Here is a 17,789-nt window from a genome sequence, read left to right on the forward strand (position 1 = left end):
TCGAGTATGTGAAAGGCAGCAGGATCCATGAGTATTGCACTTCTTCACTACTGTCATGTTGGTCTCCATCATAGGTGCTGGAGGTTACAATATTTAAGCGAGAGGCAGGGCATAGATGGGTTGAGCATTTAAAATTTTATTTTACAAATCAAATTCCCTTTGATTTCTTTATCCTTGAAAAAGAACATGTGTTTTTTTCTATAGTGATGGTACATAGCAATGCCTGGGCATGTGTAGCAACACAATCTAGACGCATAAAGAGAAAAGCTAAGAGGCCTATTTCTTTAAGCGACCCTGGTCTTGGGCACTTGTATTCCTAAAAGGAATTAGTATTTGTAAGGCAAAGGGATTTCTCCAGCTGGGACCATGGTAACCATGGCTTTGTTCCTTTCAAACATTTACAGACTTATTTTATCCAGTTTTACCAAATACTTTCCACCACCTTGGTGACTGCATTAGCAGTGAAACACAAAAGCAAAAGCTGTAGTTAAAAGCAGTGCAGCCACCCCCTTTAGCCCTTTAACTTGGCAATCTTCAGAACTTGGTGGGCTTTTGGTGGTACAAGAATTAGTAATTGTTTCTCCCTTCTAAATTTTCACAACTATTTGATGTAACAGCTTATAGCCCATCACACCATAACCTCGGCATAGATTTCTTTTAGTATGCGACCATTCCAAAACCCTTTTGCTATGACAAATTCAAATCAGTTTTTTATTATGCTCCTTGGTATGCAAAACTTGGTATCCATCCCTCATTGCATCTATAAAAAGCAACTCCTTAAAAGTTTCATTAAGAGAATAAAAACTAAAGTTTCCATTCTGAGAAAGTGATAGCCTGGTTCACATTCTAATATGAAAAATACTACTACAAACTATAACTTTTTTGCAAGTTCACCTTCTTATTCCAGCAAAGGAGGTCAATGGATAAACATGCTTCATAAGCTGGTCCAGTCTATCAAATGAGCTTAAAGTCCTTTTATTTAAGAAAAAGGTTCTGTTCAGAGCTTCACATTTTCTTCAAGAAATTTCAGATGCCGTGCCTTCGCACTGTAACTTGCATACTTGTCTCCCATCTGCTCCCGCAACTGCAGCTATTAGAGCAAAAAAAAAAAGTCACAAAATGTAGTCATTGAAAAAAAGTAGGAACTACCAAAATATTAACAGAAAACCACCACCAAAGCACTCCACTGAAAAGCAGCATATGGAGTTTGACAACATAGATGGGAGGGAAGAAAAATGGAGGAGTCTGTTGTCTGAAGGCAAGAAAGTTCCAAATCCACCTGACAATTTAAAATGTAAATCCTATCTTCACGGGTTAAATTTGTCTGCAGTATTTCATTTGTAACCAAGTTTTGAATCAAATGAGCTGGAAGTACTGCCTACTCACCTCTATTGGGAACAGATATTAAACTGTTCCTCACTTTGGACATAAGGGGCATGAGGCAAGTAATGTGAAGGCAAAAAATTACAGGTGAAAAGAAATTCCTATTGAAGAAACATCACAGAGTAAAATTACTCACATCCCTTGCATTTTCCACAAACTTGGGGACCATGGTATAATTCTAAAGCTCTCCTATGCTTTCTGAAGAATTTGTGGTTGAACATAGTCTACATTCAGAATCACACTTTTCATCATTAAAAATGATAATACACTTGGGCCCTTGCTTGCCAATGACTAGATGAACACTTTTTGAATAGTAGTTTGCACTACTGAATCAGTACCTAAAAAGCAGGGGGGAGTAAGGACCCTGCTCATTTATCTAGGTTTATAAAGAAATTAAACAATTTTATTATGAAAGACATTCACCTCTCTCTTCGCCTCATCATCTTCTTCCATGATGCTGTATGCCTTCTCAAGAAGTTTCACTCCCAATCCTTGCACCACATCAGACCTCAGGACTTCAACCATTCTCCTGATCTTGTCAGGAACTGATAACATATCTATTAAAAAATAATTAAAAAAAATAAATGCAGTAATTACTTTCAGTACAGTCTATTTTCATACTCTATACAGAAGAATATGGGATGACAAATATTATCACAGAATTCCAACGGACCATTTGCATGAAATAAGTTTATCTGAACTGGCTAGCTAAAACTACCAACAGACATGCTGAAACAGAAGCACTCGCGTGCTAACACTGGACGGTACGAAGTCAATGCAGACAGTTTGCACAATTACATCCCTGTAACTTCGTTTCAGGTGGTTCCCATATATTATATTGGAAATACTATTTCAATGAAAGGTACTATTCTCTAGTACTACACCAAATATTTTAATAATGCAATCACTTGTACTTAGAGCAAATATAAGAAAGTTTAATCACTGTAAAACACCAATGGCAACATTTCTGCCATCTGCCTGTTTGTCTCAACAGTCTTTGAATCTTTTGCTCCTCAGCTGAAGCTGCCAACAAGGCCTCCATTAGGAATGAACTGAAAACACTAGCTTGCTCTTTTAATCATTGCAACACCCAACACTTCTTTCATTGGATGGATCACCTTCTGAAAATAAAGTATCTGTTCTCATTAAATTTCAGCTTAGAAATGAGTAGCCCTGTCATCCCAAATGATATTAAGTAAATAGCTGGAGGATCTCTCTATAGAATACTTGAGAGAAAAACTGACAGCCAAAAAAACCCACCACCACCACTGAAATTTGTACCTTTACCATTCTGCCATACCTGTTTAGAGACAAACTCTTTCAATGTATTTTACTTCAGCTATGTGGAATCAGCTTAACAGTGTGAAATCCAGTGTTCTCCCATTGCTTTGCCCATCACCAGACTAGTTACAAGTAGAATCCTTATCATTTAAAACAAACTCAAGAAGGTCTGAGACTTCAAAAACATACCCCTCAGCTATTTCACTTGTTCTTGTTGCATAGTAAGTGCAATCACAGCAAATAAATTTTTTTCTTGCTTTTTTGGAATACGTATACATAACTTAAGGTCTAAACCAGACCTCAAATATGAAAAGATACTCAGTTCTTGCAACTTGTATCTGTAGGAAAAATAAGCTTGCCCAAATTCTGCAATGAGGATGAGCTACTATATTTGTGCAAACCTCCACTGTGTTTAATACTTCGTATACGATTTCAGCTTTATCCATAATTCACAAAGCTTTACAGCTATCAAATCGCTTGAATGCCTTAAAAATCTTATTTCAAAATACTTCAACTGTTCATTTTGGAAGCTTCTAAGTCTAAGTCACACAGGGGAAGGGGGGAATCATATTGCAGACCAGATTTCTCTCTTCATTAAAAATTAGAAAGATCGATCACATGTTGCTTTCATTGGCAAGTAAACCACTAGATCAGTTTCACACACAAAATTATTTCAAAAGATGTTTACTTCTGTAAGCATTGTTGAAACTTGCGAAGAATTTTTTGTAAGAGTAGACTGCCTTCTGTTGCCCACTAGCAGGTTTTGTTTATTAGCAGTTGACAACCATTCATTTAAAGCAGTAACAGAGCAACAGACCTGAAGAGATCTCTTCAAATTTTAATTCCTCTGATTCTTCAGGTGATTTTCCATGTAAAATCAAAGTGTCTCGGTATTTTCTATGAAGTTTAAACTCTGGGGCTGGAGTTGAGGTTACACAGTATTCAGAGTTCTCCTTAGAGTCCATTTTCAGTGTCCATGTCATTAGCTGCACCAAATCATTCATTTCATTCATAGTGCTTTTTCTAGTAGAGGAGAAGTAAGACATAATTCAGTCACCATTCACGATGCAACTCCCACGTTGCACTCAAGAGGACTTACAGTAAGTTTAGTGGGGTCCTGCTAAATATTCCACGCAAATTACTTCTCATTGTGCATTTTTATCAATAGCAACATTAACAGTATTTCATCTAACCAGGGCTCAGAGGCCATTCACCCAGCAAAAAGTCACAATCCTATCAGCTACTGCCACCTGTGTAGCTGCACCTGTAGTAATGCCACAAATAGTATTTTTTTGAAAAGTTGCTTGCACTGACAAAATCAGACATAAATTCAGCCTCATTCACAGTGGAAAGGAAGCATATTGGCACCTTTTAACTCAGACTTTTAATGCATCCTGAGAGCATCCTTTGATGCTGGAAGACTGGTTTCCTGCGAAGCTACAGCTGACAAAAAATAGAGGTACACAATCATGTCCCAGGAAGTTCAGCATGGGCAGTTTATAGTTACAGAGACAACAGTCACATGGTTTTAGTTTTCTTTATGCATCACATACTCCTTCAATCACTCACTATGAGGAGATAAAGTATGAAAGTAATTCCTGCCATTTTTTCCCCACTGCAAGTCAAGGTCCAATATAGCAGTGAAAACTCTTGCACAGTAGTGAACAAAATACTTACCTCTCCTTGGAATCACCATCAGACTTATCTGTGGAGCTTGTGGAAGAGCTTAACTCATCATCAGACAGGCAATGGGTTTCTCTCGTTCTCTATGTGAAGAGGGAATAAATTACAAAAATCCTAATAGCCAAAAGTGATTTATCAATATGGCATGAATTACTGTTCTTACATGGAAGAAATGCTTTCAACAAGCATACGTTTACAGACTCAGCTTGGTAATACTTAAAAGGTGTAACCTCTGGTTTTAAAAAGAAGCTAATACACAGGACATCATCAACGCACTTTATGAAATGCTTTTGTGACTAGCATTACATCTCAGTCATGCAGTTTAACCACTATAAATGCTTCACCAAGTGCCTCTATTAAAAACAATTAAATCATGCACCTGTGTCAGTTCTTTGCCAACTATACTATAAAGTAATTACCTTTAGCCTGTCTATTGGTCTTTAATACACACTTAAAAATAATTTTTCAATAAATTTATATCAGTTCAGTAAGTTCCCAGCATTCCATAAAACATACAGGGGTTTCAATCCCTTGTGGGTCTACAGTCTTACGTTCAGTGCATAGCACAGCATGCAGAAACTCCACTAGCATATGAGTATACAACTAGTGCGTTATGAACCTTGTGTAATCCCAGTTTGTGGATGCATATGAAGTTTTGCATTTAGGTATCAGTTACAAGCATACACACATAGATAAAACATGCAAAACACTGTATTTTCTTTTTTTTTTTTTTCAAAAAGAGCGCTTGCTTTGAATTTCAGTCTAGAATTTCTTCACTGTTACTCTTCTGCATTTATTAATAACATTCCCCTGATGTTGTAGGAGATTGTCAAACATACGCTTGAGACATTAAAAAAGACTTTCTAATTAGACAAAGAACAGAATGTTAACAGAAAGTATCCACTTTTCATCACTTCCTGATTGCCAGTACATAAATGTATACACCTGACTACAGATAAAAAATATAAAAATGTTCAAACACCACTATCAGAGCAAAATTAGATGTACCAGGCTAAAGGCAGTGTGCTGTTACAGAAATTTAAAGCAGACTATTGAGCTGTAACTAAAGCACAGTTCCAGATATTTTTTTCCTTCCAGAATAAAATAAACACTGCAATTTAGAGAGCCCCTAACAATCAGTAAAAGATCCCCAGTTTTCATCTCTGACAAGTGGAGTGAAAATGCACAGTGAGCCTGGAAAGGCTGATCTAGCCAAACAAAAAAGTGCATTAGAGAACCGTACTCTACCCCAGGACTTGAAAGCAGTATTTACAGCAAACTGTGCACTCTCACTGACCGAGAGTTTCTTTCACACATAATTTTTTTTTTTCCTTTTTAAAAATATCACTTTCTTCCAAAATTGTGCCTGCATTTAAATATTTCAAAAGTAGATGACCCCAGTTTACCTGAGAAATACTGGGATCTGATGAGGACTGAGCAACTTTAACATGATTTTCCATATGTGATTTTGCTTCAACTACTGCACTATTTGACGTTCGTCTTGCTGGAATCACTGGAGGGATGACATTTTTACAATATTTACAACTTAGCTGTATGTAGTTTGAATTAGTTTCACGCTCCTGCAAGAAGTCTATCACCTGGCAGAAGACAGGCAGGTAGGTATTCTGCTAAGAGAAAACACTGAGGCTTCTATGTGAAAGGTGTCTATTCTGTGCTTCATGTATGTTTCAAAGACAAGTTGTCACCCCTAAACATAATTGAACATAACCAAAAAGCTTAAAAATACAGACACATTAACAGAAATTTTTATTTAACACATAACTAGACCCTTACTGCATCTTTTTGAAGATGGTAGTAAAGAACTGACAAGTTATAATTTCTTCACAAAGAAGCTATTAGCCTACTTACACCTAAAATGTCAGGATGCAAACATAAAAATTACCAGAGGGAAACATTTCCTCCCGAGACTGTTTTAGCCTCCTTCGTTCTCTTGCTGACAAAGGCCGCTCCTTCAAAAGAAGTTAATTTGGTTTTAATTAGCAATCATCATAATGACTTTTGTTATCTAATCACCTAAAAAGCAAAAAATCCTTTTCAACTGACATGGAAAGGAGAGCTATTAGAGTAGACCTTCTGATCATCTGACAAATGTTTAATTACTTATTACAAAATGGTCTTGATCAATGAGACTAATACGGACTCTAGAGAAGGAGCTTCTGACCTCCATGATTCAGCAAGGCATCTTCTCATCCCACTGACCAGGTGCTTCACAGGACTTCTATCAGGTAGGAAGCTATTATACATTTCTTTACTCACTGTGCATACACTCAGAGAACAGACTGCTCAGAAGGAAAGACTGACAAAAATAAGCTGACACAGTATTCAGCACTAACCTTTGCAATGGCACCTTGACTGGTTTGGGCGTTATTTACAGATGCAGAGGTTTCAGCACCACGCTGCTCTGCACACCTCTGTGCTGTCTCTGCCTTCATATCAGAAGGAAAAGGTAAAGGTCGAGGAGCAACTGTTCTGAACTTGAAAGAGAAGGGAGCAAGAATTTGTACCATTTTTATTTGAAGCACTCTGTAATCTAGAAGACATTCTTGCATGGTAAGACTGGATGCCAGAGGTTTTGGATCCTACTGTAACCTCTTTACACCTCTCAACTTCACCCCTCCCTCTCCAACAACTCAGCTTCCATCCACTTCCCTTCTCTCTGTCCCTACATCTTGTCCACTATTTTTTCAGCCAATGCCTTTGCAACCCTCAAATACAAAACCCTGAGCGAAAAAACAGGCTATCAATCACCAGTCTCCCCCTTCTCTATCCTCATACAGCCAAGTGCCTTTCCCCAGAGAAAGCTCTCTGCTCAGTGACAGGAGCCCTGTCTCACATGCATGCCAAGATTTTCTTCCTAGAGTCTGCACTCATAAGCTCAGGGCAGCCATTACACATGTCTGTTCTGAAGTACAAGGAATCTGCTACCCACTACAAGCAGCCTTATCCACAACGGTCAGGAAAGGTACTGCTATATATTTTGTAGTCACAAAGAGTGAGAAGTCCTGATGGAAACTGCCAGGAAAGATTGTAGCACGGCAAAGCCCACAGTTTACTGTGTTTCCTCGCATCCGCCTGGCACGCCCACCTCACACTTGTGAGGGTTATTGAGATTTTCAAAGATTTACACAGACAGCTTCTAATTTACACAGACATCTTGCATGTTCTGCATTTTGTTACCAATGAAGTTATACAGATCCACGTGAAACAAGAACAGCATTAAAAACCTGACCCTTTTTAAAAAAATAGGTCCTATTTTCAAAGAGCAAAAAAATGCAGGCATCTTAAGAAAAAGGAAATTTGGTTTTTAGTATCTGCACCTCCTCTGAACAGACTTCAGCCAGCTCTCTTCTCTTCTGCCGTCGCTGCCGTGACAGAGAGGGTTCACTGACAGAACTATGAGGCTGCAAGTGAGAGGCAATTTTTTCCTGAGCATCACGCGAAGCTCCATCACAGATGCTATCCTAATAAGTAAAAGTATTTTTAAAAAATATAGACATGCCATTTCCATATTTACACTTACACACTTTTCAGAAAAAATAAAGCCATACAGTCCACTTTACTATTTGGACTGCATCCACCTTAACACATCACAGCTAGAACCACAATAAAGTCTTACTCGATACAGTCAGAATAACTACCTGAAGTACCAGAATTTTTAAGCTACTAAACCATCGAAGAAGGACCCTTACCTGAATCACAACAGGAACAGACGGTGCTAGCAGCTTTTCAGTAGAATCCAAGCTCTACAACAGATAATGATTTCTCATTAGAAAAGTGGGTAGAAAATGTCATTATAGACCAAAATACAATGAGAAGACAATCACCACTTATTAGCTCCCCATCCAAATCAGGTCCAACTCAAGATTAGCCAGGCCTATTTAGAACATAGAACAAGGACGTTACAAAACTATTCTTACCATCTCTCTTTGCAGCTGGAAAACTGTCGTTCCCTGTAAAAACAGAATATCCATCGTGTACATGCAAGCCTAGAACTACTGCACCATGTTTCCTTTGCAAATCTGAAGCCAAGACTCCTAACCACTCACTAGTATCTCATCATCTCAATAATTGCATCAGCAGCATCTCACTTTGACAGAAAAACGTGTGCAGCAGCTCTCTAAATTTTAAGAGCTGGCCATTAGTTAAACCTATTTCAGTGTCTACTTCAACTAGGCATAAATGCATTACCAGGTCAGTTTGCTTTTGGTCTTTTGATACAGGCTGCAGGAGTTTCAAAGTGTCACCATCTTCTTCTATAGCATCAACAGAAGACTGCTTAGACTCAGTATTTTCAGCTTTAAAAGCTTGCTTTGCTCTTTGCTGTAGTTCATCTTCCTTAATCACTGGCCCACCAGATGTTATTTTAGAGTTCCCTGGAATATTTAAATTCTTTGCTTTATTATTCTCTGGAATATACTCGCTGTCACACTTCTCAATTCCATACTTTATCCTTTCAGATGGTAAGATATCAATATTGACTTCACTAACTGTAGCCAAGGAGTCTCCCAGGTTGTTCAAATCATTATTGCTCAGTTTTCTTTCCAGCTCAACAGCTGGTTTCTCTGAAGGACATAATTTGGTGGCTTTGTATTTGATGATGCAATCTTCTTCATTCTAGAGTTAAAAGGAAAACAAAAAAACTAATTACCTTTTGAGTATGACACAAATATGAAAGAACAATCTAACAAAAATCATTAACATACCAGAGTTCATAAACTGCAATGAAATTATGATAAATAACAGACTGAGAGCCTCAAAAAAGCCCAGCCCACATTTTTAAAGAGATACAAACCGTATTTGCACAGGACCTATTTTCAGGCATTGGTTTATACACATGCAGTACACCTAGACCATAAAAGAAAAGTTGTACTCCCTTGGCTCTTCCGTAAGGGAGAAGCCAACAAGTACCAACAGTTTTTAAGATGTACTACACCATATACATTTGGTATTTCAGCACTGAAAGGCAGATATAGCAGACTCATCACAGAAAATAAAAAACATGTACAAAATTAACCATTACAAAAGACTTTTTCTAAGCACTGGAAAGAATTCCAACAATAAAGAATTTTTGGTTGCAACTATAATCAAATTTTTCCAGTCAAAAGCACATATTTAAAAATTATTACCATTTGTCATCAAATGTTTGACCTCAAATACTCCATTAGTAATTCACAGTGACCCACAGATGAAAAACTGGATGTTAACACCTTATAGTTCAGACATTGCCATTAGTTTCACTGATCCACAGCTGTTTATTTACTTCCACGCTTGTCTAAACACAATTCCTTCTTTAATATGAATTTTACACATTGCTAAGAATCAGATCTATGTTCTCATGAACACTCAAGGCACTTCTTATAAAACTGAGTTTTTTCTCTAGGAAAAGCAAGTGGGTTTTGTTTCGTTTTTTTAAAAGAAAAAAAAATCTGTATCTCTCAACTTTGTATTTCCTGGCTTGCTCAAAGGAGTGATTCTGGTGTGTAACATTCCTGCTATGAGATTCATTCTTTACTGAGACCACAGAACAAGGATCTTTTGGCTTGGAATTCACTGTTTTCTTATGACTTCTGGATGCCTTCCTGTAAAGAAAAGAAAAGTTGCTCATTCAATCACCATCAATAAAACCTTAAGACATTTTGTTAGATTATACTAATTTAAACAAAATCCACTCCACTAAACAGCTTACATAAAAATACTGGGCATGTTCAACAGACTGTACACTACATACCTATTTTCATTTCTGTAAAAGGAGCTGAAAAAACACCATTCAGACTCTGCCTGCAATGTATACTTGTTCTGCATAGCACTAATATCAGTGCTATCCAGAAGTAGTAAAAGACTTGACTAAACCTGACAAAGAGAAATAATTACATCAGTGAATATTAAAAGGAACTTGGCATTACACCTCTCAGCTGATAAATGTCCTCAAAGAACCATATAGAAAGATGTACATTTTCTATCATTTCCTTGAAGATATTGGTGGTACTTTTTTTAAAACTCTCTGAATAAGATGTGCAGTTCTAAACATTGCACAGTTTTATTCTGCATTTTCAGAAAAAAAACTTAGTTTCCATTCTAACTCCCTCCTGTTTCTCCAAGAATCTAAAGAAACGCTTATGTTCATATGCCTTGTAACTGCAAATAATAGAACTTATTTTATCCTGCTACAAAAATTAGGAAAAATTGTAAAACAAAGACCACAATAACGTGAGTATTTTGCACAGAATCACTCAAATGGAAGTATCTTACGCCTTTGTGGCTTCCAAAAACAAAGAAATTTGGTGCTTGATATACGGCTGTCGTAGTATGCTTTTCACACTAGGTCTTTCCTCAGGTTTTTTACTGAGCATAGTTCGTATTATTTCTACCAACTGTGGGCTGTAATCCTTTGGCATGGGTGGCAACTGTAAAAGGGAAGGGAATAGTCTGATATTATTTAATATATTTGTCATTAGGGGCTACTGCTAGATTATTTATGTATGACAGTTATATTCAGCTACATACTTTGCATAAACAATAGTCCCGTTGTTTATTTGCTGAAAGCTACTCAAGTGCTTAACATGAAACAGAATACAGAATTCCTAAGTGTTTTCTCTAAGAAATGTTCATAATTTTTTAATATCAGCAGTTAAAGTTCCATGAATAGGCTTAAAAAATTATACAAAATAAATTCATATTAACTTCATTATATGCCAAAGACAGACAGATACTTAAATAAGCTAGTCATACCTAACAGGAAAATGGCATCACATGAATAGTGATTTATTTTTTTGCACAATATTTAAATCAGAATAAAATTAAGAAAGTAAGCCACCTCAGAACTTTGAAAATTAATCAATACACTAGTTACACAAAAGGGTAACAAGGAACTCTATCAGTACCTACAAATCGTAACTCCCTGTGTCTGATACTGCATTGTATACCACCATGAAGTCTTACAACATGCATGATGATGCATGTAACATGCAAAATATTTTTAACTCCATGCAATATTTTGATGATAATAATATAACCTTCAAGTTATATACAGAAAATCCAAGCACAGATAAAAAATAGTTTATAAGTTTTTACCTTTCCTTCAATAATTCGATAAACCAAAGAGTTCATGTCTTTAGCGTTAAAGGCATGTTTCAGTGTAGCCATTTCATAAACGCAGCAGCCTAATGCCCAAACATCAGACTGAAAAAAGGGGAAAAAAAAAAAGTTTGGGGAACTTTTTTGTTAATTGTAGTTTATCTTCAGACTTAGTCACATGCTTTCAAAGAGGCCTTTAATGACAATGAACTATTAAACTCCATTGCAAACTTTTGGCTTCAGTCTTACTCTTTTACTTTTGATCAACAATTATTTTCTTCCAAATATCACCAGATTTCTCTGAAAAGTGAAGAAAGCTGCTGTTTGGAGCGGGTTTGTTTTGTTTTGTTTTTTTTTAAGTACAATATTGATTCTAACTGGCAAATGAAAATATTTTGATTTTTCATTGGAAGAACAGCTTCCCCTCAGCTCTTGCTCATTGCAGACACTCATGGTGTATGTGGCTTGCAGCAAGAGCTGAACAAGTATACAAGAGCACATTTGCTTTATTTTGTTGCATTTAAAATTCACAGCAACACTGCTTACTTCTCTACTTAAAATTTCTTTTTGTTTAATGCTGCTGTTACGTCTAATACAAACTTCTAAGAATAAAGCTTCTTTCTGTTATATAATAAATTTAGAAAATGTAGCTATCTAACATAGACTGGTATTTTTGTTTATATTGGCCTGCTGTGATAGGTACAGGCAGGCAACGTGCTGAACACCTTGGCTGTGCTAACTCATCATGTGCTATGAATTCCCACTTATTGAAGCAAACACAATTCCAGAAATAAAGGTTCCTGCCAATCTCTCCCGGTTTTTTTTTTTGGTCTTTGGGGACGTTAAAGAGTGTTGGAAGCAGTAAGAACTTAAAAACAATAGATAAGATTGTAAAGCTCTCAGACAAAGCAAGGTGCCTAATGAAATGGAAACATTTGCATTAACATACTCTACCTTGTAGTTGTAGGGTTTGTTAGAGAAGAGTTCGGGGCTCATGTAGTATGGTGTGCCTATGAGAGTGCTGGCCATGTCACACTGGTTTTCCAACACTCTGGCTATTCCCAGATCACCCACTTTGATTATATTTGTTCGTGTCAGAAAAACATTTTGAGTTTTAAGATCTCTGTGCAGAATGTGCTTTTCATGTAAATACTGGGGGGAAAAAAACATACAAATAGAGTTAAGTAACTCCTAATTGGTTCTTCTGCACTGAAAAGTAAAATCACGTTACACAAGTCAAAGAGGGAAAATGCAAATACAGAAAAGACATATGCATCATTATCAAAGTTAGGAGCACCCATCTAAAAACAGTATCTGTGAATTAATATTAGGAATGACTTATACAGGCACGGCCCCAAAACTTGGCACCGCTTTAGCAAAATCTCCCTGTGTGGCTCTAACAAGCCAGCAGAAGAGAGGAAATACAAACGTAAAGACAAGACCTCAACTCACTTTCAGTGCCTCCATTTCTTGACAATCATTTCTTAGTCTTAAGCATAAAATTTCGGTAGAAAATACAATGTAAGCTTTGTGTAAGCAGGGAAAAAAATTAGTCTTTTAATAAAACCAACGGGCAGTACTGTAGACTTGCATACGTCTGATCACAACAGGCAACGTTAAAGATAGAATTTTCTGTCCAATTTCTTATTTCTTAGTGTTAACTTTTATATATCTGGCCTTTATTACAGTAACAATTGCCTTTAAAGTCTGATCGCCTCCAATTACTAAATTTTAACAGAGTGAGATAAGATTTAATAGAAATTATTAATTAGTAGTCAAAGCTTACCATTAAAAAACACAGCAAAACCACAGAATACAAAATGCTTCTGAAATGACTGGGGTTTTTTTTATACTACATTTTGTACATTTAATCTAAAATTTCAAACCAAAGAAGCATTTCAAACTAGCATTACAAACATCCTGGAGGTTACCACTGTTTACCTCTGTGATACAAAAGTGTAGACATAAAATGTCACAGCAATTTCTTAACTAAAATAGTTAATTTGACTGCAATGACCTGTGAACATTTTTAATGTACTAATAACCATTGTAGTTAGATGCTAACCATGCCAAACTGGAATTCAGACTGCAGCCTAACGGTGGGATTTTTCAATGCAGAAAGAGCCAAATCAAATTTGTATCCGAAGGTGACAAAGCTGTAAGTTATTTTACCTGTAGTGCCATAGCAATCTGGACAAACCACTCCACCACCTGACTCTCAGGCAAAAGCTTGCCCTTCTGCTCTTTAAGTTTGTGATACAGATCTCCTCCCTCGCAGAAGCCCATAACAATATATAATAGGCCATCTTCCCCCTGCCAGGACTCTCTGTAGGTGACTATGTTTGGGTGTTTCAACTGGGATAACAACTGTGCCTCTTGTTCTGCTGCTTTCCTCTCTCGGACAGATGCATTTTTAAGGTTTAACTTTTTGATGACATACTGTAAAAGAAAAGGCAAGGTATAACATAAGAGATTAAAATAATTATACAGAAGCCCTAGGGAATTCCCCAAATCTAAAGGAAATACAGTATTTGAAATCTCCACACATTTTTCTATATGGAGACTGCAATTTGTCTAGCAGTTATACGTCATTTCTACCATTACACCGTGAAAAAGGAGAAAGCGTGGCTATTCTGTTCATCTCCCTGAATAAAACTGCACAGGAATTTTGTGGTGTTTTGCTTTCTTTTGACTAATGTTCGCATTTATCTTTTTTTCCCCAGCTCTCTTTCTCCGTGTGTGTCATTTGCCTCCTAAGCCTGAAATACCTGTTCATGCATCACAGTTACTCTCAAAACAGGCCATTTCAATAGCAACTTTAAAAATATAACATTAAGGAAAGTATGCAGTCATATGCAAATAATGGCAGTGGATGTCTAGGACAAAAGTCACCTGGCTAGACTTAATTTGTCCTACTCTGCTAGGAAACCAAACCTAACCCCTTTCATTTTATTTTAAGGAAAAGAGAGAGAAACTCAAGAACTAGCATCTCACAGCTCCGCCAAACATAGATCACACATTCCAAGATCAAAAGAATTACTAAAAACCTCAGTTTCAAGGCTTAGATTACAAATTCCCCATTGTCATATTCACAAGAAATACCCAGCTGAATTGCTGAATGCACAAAATAACGCTGCTGAACTCTTCAGGTCTGTTCACTCTTTTCTTACAAAACTTGTACCTGGCAGGAGACCCCCAAGACAGAACTGACTTGGGATTAATTGGTATGTACAACAACTCTACAAAACAGTGAAGCATGGGAGAACAGGAAAAAAGCTTCTATCAAGAAAAGAAAGGTAGCAAGTGATGCACTTGGAGGGCTGGTACAGTTAGGGGTACATTGAGAAAATACTTTCACAAACACCTGAGAGCAGACACAATTTACTTTTTAAAAAACTTGCCTTAAAACAGATTATCTGTTGCATTTAGGAGTTTCTGCATATACAGGCTTAAACTTACTCAAGAAGAAATGAACTACTCCTGGTCATACTGAAAGAGCCAAAAGGTCTTATGCTCATTTCTAAATTTCTTTTACTCTGTTTTAAGATGGGTTATGAATTTTTTAAAACTACACACGAAAGCTGCTATTTACTACCCTAATATGTATTACACTGAACTTACTTCTACGAAATGTCAGGCTCTAGAAGAAGTATAATTGAAGCTCAAGATGAGACAATAAAATCCATAGTACATGTTCATCATACAGAGCACCAATATTTAGGTCTGATCTGCCCCCCTTCCTGATACAGGTTTTGTGGTAATCACTTTCAGGGCATCATCCTTCTCTAGAACAATCAGACCCTGGTATACACCTGACCACATTCTTATCTGGAGAGCTTTTACATTGAAACATCTCAAAAAAATTTTATTTATTCAATTTCAGTGTCCTTGGCAATTGCTTAGGGTGACTACTTCCAGGTTGGCCCTATTACTTTAGCTCAGCACATTCAATTAGTGTTGAGGAAGACTGCTACCCTGTATACCAAGGCAACCAATTATGCAGAAATCAAGAGCATCTTTTGATTTTGTGTTTCAGAGGTCTGTCATATATTAGACAAGCTCTTCAATTCTTAAAACCTGTGACAATACACAGCCCCCAAGAGGAATATAACAAAACTAATGGCGTACAGCATCACTCAAGTTTAAAATAACATAGAAATGCTGTAATTACTGTGTTCTGTGTGACAAGTCATCATTAACTGTATCCTTGGTCATGGAAACCAAAAGCTTTTAGCTTTGTATCAGCATCTATCTTTAGACAATATACTACTAAAATGCAAAAAGCATACACATAGCCTAACTTTAAACATGGCATTGGTTATATTTGGTTTAATGAGCACGTTATCTTGGCAAGATTCCCGTGAAGTCTATTACAATGCTCTTCCACCTTATCTGATACTGAATTGTGTACTAATTGAATTTTCTTTTATTTGTTTGTTTTAAAAATTTGGAGCCACTTGACCTTCTCCACAAAAAAACCCCAGCACTCTGTTAACAGCAAATATACTTAAATAAAGTATTTATTTTGAAGAAGACATAGCACTATGTAAGCCACCACAAAAAAATCCCTGCTACAGAAGTTCATAAAAGTTGGCAAAAGATGAGACATGGCAAAACGCATCAAATATTTAAGATAAAATAACAACGATAAGGAAAAAAGGCTTTTGCCAACGTGCATGACAGCACGGTTTTTTGCCAGCATGACAAAGAGGTGAAATCCAAGGACTTGTATACGGTTGAAAGTCACCTCAATGCACTGTTGACTTTTAGGACAACAAGATTAGCAACTCTTTGCAGACATTGGACTATGCACTGTGGTGACTGGCCTGGAGGGAACAAGTGCTACCATCGCTGCTACCCAACCCACAGGTTGCTGGGATTCACTTCGGATTCCAGCCTCATCCCTGCCTTCATCCAGAAGGCACGCACCCTCTGATGACCACTGGGCACAAACACTTCTCCCATCAGCTCCAGTCAAATCCTGGGCACAAGGCTCATAAGGTTTCTGCAGTACTGGTCTGTGGATGTTCTCCGTCCCCATTTCTTTATCCTCTTGCATTTGCTATCAAACACATCTGCTTTGGCCAGATAAGACAGGTTATTTCAAATTTCCAACAAAAAGGCAAAGAAAAAAAAATGCGTACACTTAAATACTGACAATAACCAAAATTTTGCCAAGTTCTGCCACAGCTGATGCAGCAAACACAAAACCTGTCTTCCCCCAGCAGAGCTGATGCCAGCAAAAGCCAACACCAGCTGCTTTTTCCATCCTTGCTATCACTTTTATCTTCACACACGCACAGCTTGAAGAGGCTGCACAAGCAGTAACAAACCAAGGGCAACCTCTTCTGCTTCACGCTAAAAAAAGCAGGCTGTATTTTCCTGTCACCCAAAGGAATACCAAACCTAGGCTTTCCTCCCCAAAACACAGCATTAAATGTCTTAAAATACCCAATAAGCAGTTTTATTTAAATGAAGAAAAAAAAAAAGTGAGGATTTCGGGGGGTTGTTTGTTTGGGGTTTTTCTGAGATTAAAAAGTGTGTGTGTGTGTGTGGATGGGGGGCGGGGGAGGCGGGCGCGAAATCTTCTCCACACGTTAATAAAAGTCTTATAGATAAGGGACACCAGGAATACCTCGGCAGGGACGTGGCTGCAGTCGCACCCCAACGCCAGGTCACGGCCACGGCTGCACCCCGACACCGGGCTACCGCCCTGCTCGTACCCGGGGCTGCCGTGAGGGCCACACACAGGCCAAGGCCGGGCCACAGGTCGCGCACCCCGCGCAGGCCCCGGCCCCGGCCTCAGCGCAGGCCCCGGCGGCACCCCCGGCCGTTCTCCCCTCACACCAACCCGCGGCCGCAGCCGAGCGCCCTAACGACCAGCCCCTCGCTACCTGCTTGCTGTCCTGCTGGTGCCGCACCAGGCTCACCTCCCCGTAGCTGCCCTTCCCCACGGCTCGGAGGAAGCAGTAGGCAGCCAGGGGCATCCTCCCGCCGTCCGGGCCCGCTCAGTGCCCGTCAGCCGGCGCCCCCGGGGCCCTCCCCGCTGCCATAGAGCGCGGCGGAGCGGCGAGCAGAGCGGCGAGCAGAGCGGGCGCCAGCGCTTGGCGGCGCTGCGGCGGCCGCTGGAGGTACGGGCGGGGCGGCCATGTCGCGGGGGCGCCGGGAGCCTGAGGGAGGTGTGAGGCTGCCGTTGCCTCTGGTCACGGCCTGGGAGACAAAAGCCGCCCCTCACAGCCGGTGCCTGAGGAGACCGGTGTGCTGAGCCCCGAGAAGGCCGGGGACAGCCCCGCGGGCAGCCGTGTCACAGCGCCCCACCACAGCCCACCGCCCTGCCCAGCTGCCCC

At 38.7% G+C, this 17,789-nt stretch overlaps 1 protein-coding gene across 8 annotated transcripts; it reads right to left on the reverse strand.

Moving 5' to 3' along the window:
• Positions 1-116: 116 nt before the first annotated feature.
• NEK4 (NIMA related kinase 4) lies at positions 117-17,555 on the reverse strand. 8 transcript variants are annotated; one of them, XM_056336183.1, is made up of 17 exons: positions 17,337-17,550; positions 13,615-13,881; positions 12,397-12,594; positions 11,440-11,547; positions 10,618-10,772; positions 9,809-9,947; positions 8,557-8,982; positions 8,286-8,318; positions 8,058-8,111; positions 7,686-7,769; positions 6,702-6,842; positions 6,251-6,317; positions 5,754-5,860; positions 4,342-4,430; positions 3,482-3,687; positions 1,807-1,940; positions 117-1,090 (listed from the first exon to the last, which is right to left on the reverse strand). In XM_056336183.1, exons 1-17 carry the CDS (start codon positions 17,427-17,429, stop codon positions 998-1,000), a joined length of 2,394 nt encoding a protein of 797 aa, XP_056192158.1. In that variant the 5' UTR covers positions 17,430-17,550; the 3' UTR covers positions 117-997. The 8 variants fall into 8 exon arrangements, 7 of the variants coding, with proteins under 7 accessions (XP_056192158.1, XP_056192156.1, XP_056192163.1 ...); XM_056336181.1 differs by having other exon boundaries at positions 7,686-7,829; XR_008821459.1 differs by lacking the exon at positions 3,482-3,687 and having other exon boundaries at positions 7,686-7,829; positions 17,337-17,555.
• Between the last annotated feature and the right edge of the window lie 234 nt (positions 17,556-17,789).

Source organism: Falco biarmicus, chromosome 4 (genome assembly GCF_023638135.1).
Source record: "Falco biarmicus isolate bFalBia1 chromosome 4, bFalBia1.pri, whole genome shotgun sequence".
Classification (NCBI taxonomy): domain Eukaryota; kingdom Metazoa; phylum Chordata; class Aves; order Falconiformes; family Falconidae; genus Falco; species Falco biarmicus.